We start from the raw sequence: 16,289 nt of genomic DNA, 5'->3' as shown, positions 1-16,289 counted from the left end.
AGTCAACAGTGTCTGCATCTGAGAAAAATGGTAGATCAGAAATGCTAATGTCACTTAGGGATGTCCCATAAATCTTCTACACCTCCTTTTCTTTTGAGGACCTTTTGTCACACTCCAGGGAAAAAATGTGCCACAGCAGTAGAGGCCACAGGTGTACAGCGAGGACACCCGAGAGCAGAGATCTTATCGCATTGCAAAGTCCTTGAAAAAATGCCTGTAACACTCAGCACACAGGTGCTGACCTGCCTTTACCTCGCAGATAAGAAAATGTTTGTGGATCGTGTTTCCCCAGATGGCTTCCCTATATCATACTCTGAATACCTGTTACACCTGGTGGCGGTAGGTAAATGTATGATCTACAAGGGCAAACTGGCAACCTTCTGATGATGTGAGAAAAAAAAGGGCTAGGACTTCATTATTATTTGTTACATACCTGTATTTGTAGTCATGAAAGGTCATTTGCTGAGCTTTTAGTTTGGAAATCAGCATCCTGAGAATTTTTAAGAAGATGCCAAAGTTAACCTTGAAAGAAAATGCATATGGGTTACTTACAATAAATGCTACGACACTACTCATATAGCTATTAAAGAAAGATAAAATTGATATTAAACACTTGTAAAACCTGTTATCAAATAACCAGAATGCACTTGTGATCAGGTCGGAGCAGAAGCAGGTTATTTCCACAGCTCCAGCAGAGAGCACAGAGCAGCAGTGACAGACTCTGCTGGTATCAGCTGTCTTCAAATGAGGCAGTTAACAGAGTTTATACACCTTTAGGTCACACAACTCTTCACCAAACCATGACAGGTAAGCAGGATGTGGTAAAAAACATCAGTGACTGCAATTCTTCAAAGAGGCTCTAGACAGCCAGACAAGGAAGCCCTGGGCATTCTTTTATGAGTAATTCACTCCTTTCTTAATTAAATTGTACTGACTTGGCCAAGACCAATCTGCAAATATTTCTTTTCAAATGACACCTTCAAACACCTATGAGGCGTTAACTATTTCACTTGCACAAACCAAAAGCCCTATGCAAAAAAAGTTATTAGGATTGCAAAGTTGAGAAACTTAGCACTGCCTTATTCAGTCTGATTTACGTAAAAGTTATGATACACGATCTTTCAGTACAAAATTACATTTTAATTTTAACACAGAACTTCCTTATTTTGGGAATGGACAATTATTCAGGACTACTTTTCTTGTCTTCTTTTGATGCGTAGGTATTATTGCTGGAGCCCTAGTTCTTGTACGGTGTAAAGAATTGGCCACTTTTCATGCTGTTCTCCCCAGATACGCACAGATGTAACTTTAAAACATTGCAGGGTGATAAGTGGATAATATACCCTTTAAAAAAAAAATAAAAGACAACAAAAGCATAAATAGATAAGATAGATGGAGATCCAAAGTGCAAGATCTCACCAGTTAAAGGTGCTTTGGTTTGGTTTTGCAGAGCAATTAGCATCAACATCATGTTACTGAGAGTCTCACACTTGTTACTTTAGCTGCAACTGGAAGTGTTCAACCCTTACCCCATCGTCTGTCTGGACATTCAAAAGCAAAAACCAGAAGTTAGTAGCCAGTTTTGCCTGGCATTATGTATGAACTTCGGGACAGAGACAGAGTTAGAAAGCAATTCCCTGAGGCAGCATTGAACTACCATAAGCTCAGGATCATTCTTTTTCCTCATGAAGCACCCTCTTGTCATTCACATATCTCTGTTACCGAAGAGCATGTCTTGCAGACTGTGTTATCCTGTTTTATTAAGTAGCAAGAGTTCATCTTGCTGGCTCTTTAGACAAGTTAGGGAGAGATAGATGTGCACATGTACAAGAGGGGGTGAGTTACCTTTAGATGGATAACTCTACTTCTGATCTTTGCTAAGTTTTAGAATTTGACTTCTCCTTTCACTGTAATGTTTTCTTTTTACAAATACAAAGAACTCATCATAGTGAACACTCTAAGGTTCTTCAAACATAGAGCTTGCGAGCATTTTCCATCCAAACTTACTTTTGCCTGGAAAATCTGGTTTATTCTAAAAATGATTTTCCATTATGAACTTCTGCTTTTCAAAGAAAACACTGAAACTTCATTGAAAATGACTGCCATAAGATAGAAATATTTTTACTCTCCATGTTTCATAGAAAAGACAGAATTTTCACTAGAACATGGAGACAAAATCACAACATCATAGAATAGTTACAGTTGGCAAGGACCTCTGGAAGTCACCTTGTCCAACTGTCCTGCTCAAGCAGGACCACCTAGAGCAGGTTTCCCGGGGAAGTCCAGGTGGCTTGTGTATACCTCCAAGGATGGATATTCCATAACCTCTCCAGGCAACCTGTGGCACTTCTTTGTCACCCTTACAGTTAAAAAGCATTTCATGATATTCAGAGGAAACCTCTTGTTTCATTTTGTGCCCATTGCCTCTGGTCCTGTCTCTGAGCACTACTGAAATGAGCCTGGCTCTGTCCTCTTCGCACCTTTCCTTCAGGTATTTACATACATTGATGAGATCCCCCTAAGCCTTCTCTTCTCCAGGCTGAACACTCCCAGCTCTCTCAGCCTTTCCTCATGGAAGAGGTGCTCAGTCCCTTAGTCATCCTTGTGTCCCTTTGCTGGTCTCTCCTCAGTATGTCTCTTGTACTGGGGAGCCCAGAACTGGACACTGCACTCCAGGTGTGGCCTAGAGCTGAGTGCTGAGCAGAAGGGAAGGATCACCTCCCTTGCCGTGCTGGCAATGCTTTGCCTGAGGCAGCTCAGGATACCATTTGCCTTCTTTGCCCCATAAGGCACATGGTTGGCTCATAGTCAAGTTGGTGTCCACCTGGATCCCCAGGTCCTTTTCTACAAAGCCTCCTTCCACCTGGGTAGACCACAGCATATACTGGTGCCTGGGGTTGTACCTCCTCAGCTTTTGGCCTCTACACCAACTTATGCCCTATGAGGACAGGGTCCAGCTGCAGTACTTGGCTGTTGTAATCCATGCACAACCATCATTAGGTAGTGCTGACACACATTTTGCCAGGGGATTTTAGGTAAGTTTGTTGAATTATATCCAAGAACAGGATATCAAGAAGATCCTGTCTGGTTATTACATTACCCGTCTCTGGGTTTCTAACCCCTTCATTTCTGCCCACTATGTATTTCTCTTGCATCCATACTGTGTCTGTCCCTCTATCCAATTTATCTTGCTGAGCATCCTCGTAATTCCTCTTCACCACTCTTTGCTACTTCTGATTTCCCATTTCTAGTCACATTCGATGTTCCATTCTCCTGCAATCTGGTATCATCTGTTTTGCTTAACCTTTCCATTTCAGTTCTCATCAACTCCTTCCCTGCCGCTCCCATGGTATCAGTGACGAAGTGACCTTGACACTGACCTAGCCACAGAAGGAATCTGCCCACGTTCAGCTCCGCTGCTGGCCACCATCATGTACACTGGCAAACCGGATTCTGTATTTCCTGTTTGCCTTAGATGCAATTTCCAAGTAAGGGTCACTCAGTGTGATTCTGAGGAACAATCACAGACAGAATGTCCTGCAACCTAACAGCAACAGGATGTCCTAGTGGCATTTATTCAGAAAGCTTATCGTAATGATCAGAGGCTACATGCTCAGAATAAATTAAACTGCTGGGGCTATCTGAATCTGGGAAATAGCACCAAGGCAGAAGATCCCAAAATGTAATGTAAAAAATCAGGGATTAAAAATTATGTCAGAGGAATAACATACATGTGTATTTATCTATTTACATGTAAATCTAAGGTGACCTCATATCCCTTCTGTCACTTTATGTCCACCTTGATTTTTCTGTGAATTAATATCTGAATTAAGGTTAGAAAGCTATCTTCAGAAATTTCTTTGTATCTAGTCAGAACTTTGTATGTTATGGCTCTTGTCTATTTTCTACCATCCTTTTGGTGCACCCTCCTGGCCTCATATGCCCCCATTGTTACTGCTACTGAAGACAGCAACTGGATCCTCTTTTAGCCTTCTCTTCTTAATTCTGAAGAAACCCAGTTCTCTCATCCTCTTCTTGTACATCACGAGCTCCAGGCCCCAATAGCCTTGATGGCCTCTGTTGGACTGTCTCCAGTATGTTAATGTCTTAAAATGGATATAGTATTCCAGATGGACTCTCACAAGTGCTGAATAGAGAGGAATAATCACTTCCTCCAACATGCTGTGTTCTGGATGTAACATGCAATCTTGACATTACTTCTCTTGCTAAAAACAGCGGTTCACATCCTCAGTTCTTTGCACTGATTTACATCAGTGAAGATTATGCCCTAATGGGTCACTGGCTAAAAGGACATTGTGCAGAAATAGCTTAATTAAAAGGTATTTTTAAATTACTGATTGTCTCCATCCAGGTGCTAGTCTTCAAGTTACTTTGGAATGCATTCCTGCCTCTTAAGTCTGTTTAATTTCCTATTATTCAGGGGACTTGCTCTGGGTTGAGCATATTAACATCAGTGAACTTAATGTTCTTGCAACAAAAGCAAAACACTTGATCTCTTTGATGTAACAGAAATACTATTATTTGTTTCTGCTGGTCATATTCCACTAGCTGTGTATTTTCTGCTCAGGCCCTCAAAAAGTAAACCAGTGATTGAGTCTTCTTTCATAATTATACATGTCCAGGAAGAAATTAGTTCAGGTTTCCTCAGATCTGGACTTCATCCATCTTTGCCTTCCCCTCAGTTTTGGGACAGTTTCAGTCACTTTTGGCTTTTGCCTCCTCTCACGCCTTTTTGCTTTCTTTTCTGACTCCTCTCCACAGCAATTTTTTTTTTTTGATAATTTTCCATTGTCCTTCTAATTATTTACTGGGTTTGATGGCTACTGAGCATGTTTCTGCATTTTACAGCTCAGTCCCAACTATGCCCACTTTCTCTTTCACACAGTTGTCTCCAACTCAGCAGCAGCAAAACAAAGTCCATTGTTTCTTCTCTGAAGTTTTCATTTCTATATCTTTTCTCCAGTGGGACAGAAACCAGTACCCTCCTTTCCAATTAATGCATTGAATGCACCAATTCCTTAATATTACAGTTTGAGCAATCCTTCTTTTACTCCCCATGCACATTTACATGACTAAAGTACGTCTCTTCTCTACAACCTTTGCCATCTGTCTAGCTAATCAAATCACTTATTCCACTAATCCTCTTATTCCTTGCTGACTGCGTGAGAATATAAAGTATTATGGACACACACCATAGTTCCACCTACCAAAATTCTGTGTAATCATGTCCTCATGAGTTGTTTTGATCATGTTATTTCCATCTCCTCATTATCACTGCATTTCAGGTGTATGCTTTTTTGCATTTATTTAAGAAAAAAATTCATAAGTCAGTCTTGATTCATTTTTTTTATTTCCATCTCCTCATTATCACTGCATTTCAGGTGTATGCTTTTTTGCATTTATTTAAGAAAAAAATTCATAAGTCAGTCTATGATTCATTTTTTTTCATTAGGTGAATCCTTTCTCCCCATGACCCTCAGTACTTCTGCTGCTACTTCTCTGCATCCTTGTTATCAAAAGATCTCTATAGAGAATTTGGAGTTTTCTAGTGGTGCTCACTACATGGTAGCACTCTCCTAAGTAATCTGATCATTGAGAAAATAAGAGTAAAAATATAAGAAGTAAAAAATGTAAGAAGCAAAAGGCTCCACCTTTGATATAGATGGAGCTGTGCAGAATTCATGGCACAGATAAACAGCAGTGTGTTGAGAGGCTGACACTGAAATCTCTGTTGTTTGTAGATGGACAAAAAGGATGTTAAGCCCATCCACCCACAGTAAAAAACTTCATGTATAATTTTTTCTGTCTCATCTTTTCTAATCCAAAAATTGGATTACACTTGGAGAAAGGGTCACAAAAGAAAATCACAGTTCTGCTTGACATTATGAACAGATGAAATAATTCTTACTGCAATGGAAAACAACATTGGTCCTCGGATGATCCACCAAATTCCCATGTGTTCATTTGTTCCCCAGCACCTGAAGAATAATTTAAAGTATAATTACATTATTTTCATAGAAAAAGAAAACCAGAAAGCTTACATAATGGATGTATTTCACAAGGAAGCTGACAAAGTTCATCTGAAAGGTGGCACTCAGGAGAAATGAAATAAAACTAGGAAGAGTCTCACCAACAGCTGTAATTGTATTTATTCGGAAGATCTTTCCATCAGAATGTTGAGAGATGTTTTCCTAGACCGCAAACTTCAGAACTATCTGGCAAACTCAGTCTTTGGATCCACACAACAACTGTACATGGCACCAAACCTTCATAATGAACTCATCCTACTCAGATTTATCTATCTGAAACTGGAAATGGTAAAATTATGAATTTCTATCATGGTTCTTGACCTGCTAAAAAGTATGGATACTGTTTCCTTGAAGCTGTCTCCTTTTCTCCTGCTCTGACTTTCTAATTTGTCCTATGTACATGTTCCTTCGTGTTAATTAGCCTGAAATTAGCCTGTAGAATCCTGGCTTGTCATTTACAGTCTATATAACACCTAATCCTATAAGACTATAATTGTGATTTTGCTCCTGATCATAGAATCATAGAATGTGTTGGGTTGGAAGGGCCCTTTAAAGGCCATCTAGTCCAACACCCCTGCAGTCAGCAGGGACATCTTCAACTAGATCAGGTTGCCCAGAGCCTCATCCAGCCTGGCCTTGAACATCTCCAGGGATGGGGCCTCCACCACCTCTCTGGGCAACCTGGCTAGTGTCTCATCACCCTCAGTGTAAAGAACTTCTTCCTAATGTCTGATCTAAACCCGCGTTGCTCTACTTTAAACCATTGCCCCTCGTCCTATCACTCCATGTCCTTGCAAACAGCCCTTCCCCAGCTTTCCTGTAGGCCCCCTTCAGAGACTGGAAGGGGCTTTAAGGTCTCCTCGGAGCCTTCTCTTCTCCAGGCTGAACACCCCCAACTCTCTCAGCCTGTCCTCACAGCAGAGGGGCTCCAGCCCTCTGGTTATCTTCGTGGCCTCCTTTGTCCCCTCTCCAACAGGTCCATGTCCTTCTTGTGCTGAGGGCTCCAGAGCTGGACACAGTACTCCAGGTGGGGTCTCACCAGAGCAGAGTTGAGGGGCAGAATCCCCTCTCTGGATCTGCTGGCCATGGTTCTTCTGATGCAGCCCAGGATGCGATTGGCCGCCTGGGCTGTGAGTGCACATTGTTGGCTCATGTCCAGCTTTTCACCCATCAGTACCCCCAAGTCCTTTTCCACAGGGCTGCTCAAGCAGTTGTTGCTTAGTAACTATATTGGTGTTCCAAACAAAACTCTCTAGGAACCATGAATAAAAAAGGGGAACAATAGAAACCATACATAAACAACAAAGTCTATGCAATCATCAAAGACCAGAAGACTGGAAAACTGATGCTTACTAGTGCAAGTTACTCTTATTGATTCATTCACTGAATACTGAACACATTCATTTAATATCAGCTTTTAGTGAATATCAGTTTTTGTCATTATCTTCCATAATATTTTTTTTAAAAAAAGGCAGTGAATACTAATTAAACTCAAGGTGTAGATTGTCTCCAAGGAAAGCACTGGTCTCCTTTGCTTACTAACAAGATGCTCTCCGTGAAGATGTTTCTGCTGACAATTTGCTTCATGTAAGTGGACGAACATTGGATGCAATAGCTTTTATTTCAGGAACAATGAATGTTCGTTCTACTTCTTGATTTATGCATCTGAGAATTTCTAGAAATAGTTTTACTAAAAAGCACTAAAATGAACCTAGAAAATGTAACAAGTATTAATAAGTGCTGTATAATCTTAATATAATCCCATAGTCAATACTTGTGTCAATTACTGTCAAGGGCTTCCAGAAAAATTAAGCAAACAGAAAACCTGTATTCTATGTCACATTTTATTTAGTAACCTACCCTGTGTTCTCCAGTTTTGATCGGCTTATTCCCCAAGGGCCCACAAAGAGGATAGGAACAACTGAAAAAAAAAAAGGAGTCAATGACAGCCAAGCTTGCAGAATGGTTTGTACAAAACACAGATACGTTACAGTAGTGCGTGGTATAAAGGCATATGCTTTTCACTCTTCTATTTAGAACTGTACAAAAATCAGCCTGATCCCAGCTTTCTCCATTTGTAGTTCAAATACAAAATTAAATTTCATTGTACAGTTGAATCTTGCATTTTCAAATTGATACATACATATATACACACCCACCCATACACTGATGACCTGTCCAAATTTTCTAGATTCCTGAACCTGAGAATTCAAAATAATTGGCACTTGGGGCCTCACAGATGACCTAAGGCCCCAGTTGTTAACATTTTTATTTGTTGAACCTTAAAGAATTTTCAGTGGAAGCATGGAACTCTGTCTAGTTAGTTAATTAAAACAACTGACAAAGGCTTTTTTTCCTGGCTTACTTTTCCCAGACCCCTTAAAGATAATCCATAGTCCCCATTCCCCTATTGTTGCCCCTCCTCCTGCTGATCATAGACCTCAGACAGAAAAAAACCCTGATACAAAGGATTACTACATCATTCCATCAGTCTACAAATGTGCAGGTGCAAGCTTCAATCACAAGCACAAGGCACATGAGATACAAAAGGCAGGTGTTCGACTGGATTCTCAGCCCAATAACGCACAGGAGGTTTTCTGGTGGATGTGGTAGAAAAAAAAGGAAATGTGGGTCACAGGGGCCAGAACAGGATCTATTCGGGATTCTGGTACACTAGCTAAGGTCATGGGGAGACCTGGAGTGTGGCAATGCAGAGAAAGAGCCAAAAGCAAAATTCTCTCAGGGATAATAGACTTCTGAGTGGGTAAAATGAGGAAAGACATAGAAAGGGTCTCACTTGGGTGGGGGGTGGCATTGGTGCAACAAGTGGGTCTGAGAGAACAACCAGGGTATGGACCACTTGGGAAGGGAGGTACATGTCCAGGGGAGTATGAGGTTGTCCTGTGGGCAAAGATGGTAGCTGGGAGGATGAGGTGATGTCATCCAGTGCAATTCCTGGGCAGTAGCTGAGGAAGTGTGTCTCAGTAAGTGTAAGCATGGTGTGCCCCTGCTGGCTCAGCAGCAGCAGCACTACACATGTCTACAATAGGTTCCAGATGTCCCATCTTAGTAGTAATTCTAATAAATATAAATAAGAAATTAAGCTAATTAGTGGGAAAAAGTCTTTAGGAAATCAGTAACGTGATACAGGTATGAGAGCAATGGAGTGGAACCAACAGGGAGATGATCATTGTTATTTATACTCTTACAGCAGTGAGCAAATTTCTTAATTAACTTACCCTGTTGCAGTTTGAACAAGGAATAAGATGATTAGACCCTGCTACGGTGAGCTGCTGATCAAAGCAACAAATGGATTTAGAGAGGTGGGAAGAGTGAGGAAGCAGTAAGACAACACTAACCAGTGTGAAAGACAGTGGTCTTGATGTGTCAGCAGCCCATATGCTAATGCAGCACAAAGGATCTTTAAAGAGGAAAGTGAGAGGGAACAGAGAAATCAAGGCATGGATGGTGAGAAGGACCCTCTAAAGTGTCAGGGGCAGCAGAGGAGAAAGTCCAGAGGCTTGGCAATGAACAATTAAATGTGGTGTTATGCTTTGACAGAAACTTTTAGTAGATGAGGAAAACAGAAATGAGTGTGGAAATGAAGGAAATTAGCTAATGTCTGATAAGGAAGAAGTAAAAGAGGAAAAGGAGGGATGCCAAAAATGAGACAGCATGTTCAAAATGGCAAGCTTGAAAAGTGATCTTCGCAGCACCATAGTGGATGAATACAAGTAAGGCCAGAGAAATGGATGCTGTAGGAAATAAGAAAGTTCCAATGTGACTATATCTAGAGATGCATGAAAGGATTAATGTAATATCCCACTTCTCTTGAACATTGTAATATCTCACTCTTCAAAGTTACTTGTCTTCTTCCTTTGGTTCTAGAGAGAGTCTCGATACAAGTTATCTAAATTTAACCTCGTTTGATAAAATGAATCGCCTCCTCCATGAGGTAGACTGAACTAAAGATTTAAGCACTACCTGATTCTAAGAGCCCACAGGAAGTCTGATACAAAAACAGCACTCAGCACTCTGTGAACACAGCATAAATCATACTGGGGGATCAGATGAACGACAGAAGTTGGGAGGTGGCATGAGGATGACAAAATTAGGAATTCTGTTTTAATCACATGGAGCTTGACTTCATAGCTAGATAATCAGTAAAGCTTTAATTTTCTTAATATTAACTGCTTTATTTCCCTGTAAACATAAGGAAGCTGGTCCAAAATACTTGCAACACACCACTGACTGTGCAGAGAAGGGTATAGGAATGTATTTTATCTCCTTTTTTTAACAAAATCCTTTACCCTGAGAAACTAGACTTGTTTTGGGACAAGACCTGAGACAATTCTAACCAGTGAATTTCTATCCAAGTACCAAAATGCAATATTTGAATTTGAAACAGTTCCTGTTTAGTATTTGTCCTGACAAAACATGATCCTCCATAGAGATGTTGCAATATGTACCTAGATTTAGGTCACCAAATCTGAGCTGTAATATACTGGCATATATGTACGTGTTCTTCTCAGCTTAAATGTGTGAGTGGATTTGGTGAAAAAAGATTTCATATGTGGAATTTCACATCTACCTTGGAACCTCCTATGGAATTCTTCTATTGTTACAGGAAGCTAAATAAAATCTTATTTTGGATTTGAAACTGTAAAACAAGAAGAAAAGAAAATAGCTGTTCTTATTCTTAACAAAAGGAAAAAAATTGGCACAACGTGAACTATGAGCTTTACATTCACTTGTAACTAACTGATCTAATCCTCCAAAATTAAATGTACCACTGCTAAAATTACTGGGTCTGAGTACATTTTTATTGATCTCTGATAACAAGATTACACAATGCACAAAGTGAAGCAATCTGCTGTACTCACATCTTCAGAACAATGCCTACAACACTAGCTCATACAAATTCAAAACCTGGTTCAAACGCTATAAGAGACAAAAGTCAGATATCTTTTAATCTTGTCAGTAGTCGTAAACACAAGCCATTTCTATAAAGGAAAGTTAAGTTTTCTGGGTTCTTCAGTGGATCTTTATTCTCTCAGACCAGATAGTTTTGCCCTAAATTATGTTGTGTACTTCAACAGGGTTTTACATCATGCCTTTGAAACTTTTTTGCCCAGGTTTTCCCTTGTGTGGCATTTTAGATGCTGAAGTCCTGTTTTGGATCTTGCTTTAAGTGTTGGCATTTTTCTACAGCAATCGTTCTTTGTTTATAAATTAATACAGTCTTATTAAAAGAGCATGAAAAATGGCCTTGTCTGATATTCAGGTAATTCTAGGAATTTTTCCAGTAGACTATTTTTTTACATGCTATTCAATTCCCATTTCACAATTCAAGAGGTAAGGTAGATGTCAAAGAGAATTAAAGTGAACTGTTTTCGTTCCCAGTGATTGGTACAGACAGAGCCTAGGACTACTTTTAGATAACTAAAACTGAATGACATGAATTACTGTAAAACTGACAGGGAGTTTATCATAGCCTTGATAACAATAATAAAAAATTTCCTTTAAACGTGTAAATGTTGCAGCATTCCAACTATAATAATTATAATTTCAGTTTTAACTGCCATTTGCTTCAGTTATTTATTTTTGAGTTTAAACACCTCTTTAAAATGTTTATCTTTGGTAGATATTAGCAAGCAGTACAGCACAGAAAATACGGAATAATTTATTTACAACTACATCATCATCCACCATAATAAAATCCTTCTAAAACTCACTGCTCCTTTTTTTTTAAATGGGCTATACACTATAGTCCCACAGTCCTGGATACACAATTTTGCATCTGACAATACAGTTCACCAGACATAGACGTGGTGATAGTGAACCAGCTTGTAAAACCATTCTTATGGCCATCCATTCTATCCTCCTCCTTAGCTCAGGCCACCAGATTTGAATCAATAAATCTTGCAACAAACTTACACATTGTCTAAGAGTACATTTTTTGTCTTCATTTAAAGCCTTCAAAGGCCTGAAAGTTGTACAGGTAGATTTTAGATGATCATTGGGAATCGGGAAACCTTGATTTTCTCGTTTGTGCAGGCAAGATACAGAATTGTGCTCTTTGAGTAAGCAAGAAATGTAATTGTCAGATTACATGACATAATTTACACAAAGTTGTTCAAATGCTTGTAACTAACTTTACATTATCTTTATTCCTTGAAAAATGCCTGAAATATAAGACCTGAATCATGCAGTGTTTCAGAGATGGATGGAGTATGCCTGTCTCTCACCGGGAAAAGGATCTTGGCACAGGAGCTGGCAGGGCTCATCAAATAGGCTTTAAACTATATTTGAAGGGGGAAGGGGATGAAACCAGGCTCTTTAGAGGTAGACCTGGGGGTGGTGTGCCAATGTCTGTGGGACAGGATGCTAATGAGGTTGCTTGGTCTGCAGACTCAGTGAAGGCAAGGGATGGAGATTCATGCAGCAGCGGAGACGTGAGGGTCATTGATGGGTCAGAAACTATGGCTGAGCCTGAGAATGGACAGGTAGGAGTTAAGGCTTCTCCAGCAAAAAGGTGGCAGGACCATTAGCCCAACTGAAGCTAATGCACGCAGCACGGGCAACATACAGGAGGACCTGGAAGCCACTGTGCAGCAGGAAAACTGTGATGCAGTTGCCATCATGGAAACGTGGTGGAATGACTGGCATGACTGGAGTGTTGCATTAGATGGCTACAAACTCTTCAGAAGGGACAGGCAAGGAAGGAGAGGAGGTGGGGTGGCTCCGTATGTTAGGGAGTCTTATGAATGTCAAGAACTTAATGATGGTGACAATAGGGTCAAGTGTTTATGTGTAAGAATCAGGGGGAGGGCCAACAAGGCAGGTATGGTGGGAGTCTGTTTCAGATGGCCCAACCAGAATGTAGAGGTAGATGAAATAGTCTACAAGCAGATGTGAGAAGTCTCAAGATCGCTAACCCTTGTCTCCTCTCGTGGGAGACTTCAACCCACCAGATATCTGCTGGGAATACAATACAGCTCAGAGGGAATGGTCTAGGTGGTTCCTGGAATGTGTTGAGGATAACTTCCTGACACAGCTGGTGAGGGAGCCAACTAGGGAAGGAGGCCCGCTGGACCTGTTGTTTGTGAAGAGAGAAGGACTTGTGGTGAATGTGATGGTTGGAGGCTGTCCTGGGCATAGTCATCACAAAATGATAGAGTTTTCCATTCTTAGAAAAGCAAGGAGGGGGGTCAGCAGAACTGCCACCTTGGATTTCCAGAGGGCAGACTTTAGTTTCTCAGGAATCTGCTTGAGAGAGTCCCTTCGGAAGCAGTCCTGAAGGGCGAAGGAGTCCAGGAAGGCTGGACATTTTTCAAGAAGGAAGTCTTAGAGGTGCAGGAGCAGGCCATCCCCACGTGCCAGAAAACCAGCATCAGGGAAAAAGACCAGCCTAGATGAACAGAGAGATCACACAATCACAGAATGGTGGGGGTTGGAAGGGACCTCTGGAGATCATCTAGTCCAACCCCCCTGCCAGAACAGGGTCACCCAGAGCAGGTGGCACAGAAACGCTTCCAGGTGGGTTTGGAATGTCTCCAGAGATGGAGAATCCACCACCTCTCTGAGCAGCCTGTGCCAGGACTCTGCCACCCTCACATGAAAGTTGTTCCTTCTCATGTTGAGATGGAATTTCCTGTGTTCAAGTTTGTGCATGTTGCCTCTTGTCTTGTCACTGGGCCCCACTGAAAAAAGACTGGCCCCATCCTCCTGACACCCACCCTTTAAGTATTTATAAACATTGATAAGACCCACCCTCAGTCTTCTTTTTTACAGACTAAAAAGACCCAAGTCACTCAGGCTTTCCTAATAAGAGAGGTGTTCCAGTCCCCTAATCATCTTGGTAGCTCTCTGCTGCACCCTCTCCAGCGGTTCCCTGTCCTCCTTGAACCGGGGAGCCCAGAACTGGACACAGTACTCCAGGTGCAGCCTCACCAAGGCAGAGTAGAGGGGGAGGATGACCTCCCTCCACCTGCTGGCCACACTCTTCTCGATGCACCCCAGGATGCCATTGGTCTCCTCGGCCACAAGGGCACATTGCTGGCTCATGGGCATCCTGTTGTCCACCAGGACTCCCAGGTCTCTTTCAACTGAGCTGCTCTGCAGCAGGTCACCCCCAACCTGTCCTGGTGCAGGGGGTTATTCCTCCCCAGGTGCAGCACCCTACACTTGCCCTTGTTGAATTTCATAAGGTTCCTCTCCACCCAACTCTCCAGCCTGTCCAGATCTCACTGTATGGCGGCAAAGCCTTCTGGCATGTCAGCCACCCCCCCAGCTTTGTGTCATCGGTGAACTTGCGGAGGGTGCACTCCATCCCTTCATCCAGGTCATCAATGAATATACTGAACAGGACTAGACCCAGTACTGACCCCTGGGGAACACCACTCATCACTGACCTCCAACTAGACTCTGTGGCCCTAATCACGACCCTCTGAGCTCTATCTTTCAACCAGTTTTCAATCCACTCCACTGTCCATTCATCTAACCCACACTTCCTAAGCTTCCCTATGAGGATGCTGTGGGAGGCCATGTGAAAAGCCTTGCTGAAGTCAAGGTAGACAACATCCACTGCCCTCCCCTCATCTACCCATCCAGTCATGCCATCGTAGGCAGCTATCAGATTAGTCAGACATGATTTCCCCTTGGTGAATCCATGTTGAGTACTTCTGATAGCTTTCTTTTCCTCCATATGCTTTGAGATGACACCCAGAATGAGCTGTTCCATCATCTTTCCAGGGATGGAGGTGAGGCTGACTGGCCTGTAGTTTACTGGGTCTTCCTTCTTGACCTTTTTGAAGACCGGAGTGCCACTGGCTTTCCTCCAGTCCCCAGGCACCTCGCCTGTTCCCCAGGACCTTTCAAAGATGATGGAGAGTGACTCAGCAATGACATCTGCAGCTCCCTCAGCACTTGTGGGTGCATCCCATCAGGACTCATGGACTTGTGGATATCCAGTTTACTTAACTGAACTCTAACTTGACCCTCCTCAACCAAAGGGAAGTCTTCCTTCGTCCAGACTTTCTCTGTTACCTCCAAAGTCTGGGACTCCTGAGGGTCGGCCTGAGCAGTAAAAACTGAAGCAAAGAAGGCATTCAGTAACTCTGCCTTTCCTGCATCCTCTGTCACCATGGCACCTGTCTCATTCAACAGCGGGCCCACATTTTCTCTAGTTTTCCTTTTGCCTCCAATATACTTGACGAAACCCTTCCTGTTGACCTTAACTTCCCTTGCTAGGTTTAATTCCAAGGAGGTCTTGGCTTTCCTTGTTTCATCCCTGCATACTCTGATGGCATTCTTGCAATCTTCCTAAGTGGTCAGTCCCTTCTTCCACGTGCTGTAAACTTCCTTGTTCCACTTGAGCTTTTTCAGAAGCTCCCTGCTCAACCACGCAGGTCGCCTGCTTCCCTTGTCTGATTTCTTGCTCTTAGGGACGCACCGATCCTGAGCTTGGAGAATGTGGTATTTGAATACCAACCATCTCTCTTGAGCCCCCCTGCCTTCCAGAGCCCTAGCCCATGGGATTTCTCCAAGCAATTTCTTGAAGAGGTCAAAGTTAGCCCTCCTGAAGTCCAAGGTTGCAATCCTACTTGTTGTTTTGTGCATACTACCCATGATCCTGAACTCTATCTTCTCATGATCACTACAGCCAAGGCTGTCCCCAACCTTAACATCCTCCACCAGTCCCTCTTTGTTTGTCAGTACTAGGTCCAGTAGTACACTTCTTATTGGCTCCTGAGTCAAAAAGCTGTCATCAACACGCTGGAGGAACCTCCTGGACTTGTTGAGGACGCATCTGGAGTACTGTGTCCAGTTCCAGGCTCCCCGGTTCAAAAAGGACAGGGAACTGCTGGAGAGGGGACAGCAAAGGGCTACAAAGATGATGAGGAGATTGGAACACCTCACTTATGAAGAAAGGCTAAAGGACTTGGGTCTCTTCAGTCTGGAAAAAAGACAACTGAGGGGGGATCTTATCAACGCTTATAAATACTGAAAGGATAAGTGTCAGGAAGATGGGGCCAGGCTCTTTTCAGTGGTGCCTGGGGACAGGACAAGGGGTAACGGGCACAAACTTGAGCATAGGAAGTTGCACCTGAACATAAAAAGGAACTTCTTTCCTTTGTGAGTGGCAGAGCACTGGAACAGGCTGCCCGGAGAGGTGGTGGAGTCTCCATCTCTGGAGACATTCCAAACCCACCTGGAGGCGTTCCTGTGCCACCTGCT

At 42.4% G+C, this 16,289-nt stretch overlaps 1 protein-coding gene across 1 annotated transcript in view; it reads right to left on the bottom strand.

Moving 5' to 3' along the window:
- Positions 1-16,289, bottom strand: part of GLP2R (glucagon like peptide 2 receptor) — a 50,753-nt gene that overhangs the window by 9,600 nt on the left and 24,864 nt on the right. Inside the window, exons 8-10 of the mRNA XM_074607422.1 lie at positions 7,911-7,971; positions 5,930-5,999; positions 434-522 (exon numbers count right to left, since the gene is read on the bottom strand). Of these exons, the coding sequence (XP_074463523.1) occupies positions 434-522; positions 5,930-5,999; positions 7,911-7,971 (220 nt within the window). The remainder of the gene's footprint in view (positions 1-433; positions 523-5,929; positions 6,000-7,910; positions 7,972-16,289) is intronic.

The sequence above is a fragment of the Larus michahellis genome, chromosome 14 (genome assembly GCF_964199755.1).
Source record: "Larus michahellis chromosome 14, bLarMic1.1, whole genome shotgun sequence".
Lineage (NCBI taxonomy): Eukaryota > Metazoa > Chordata > Aves > Charadriiformes > Laridae > Larus > Larus michahellis.
The sequence above is the reverse complement of the archived record's forward strand: the minus strand, read 5'-3'. Positions and strand labels throughout refer to the sequence as shown.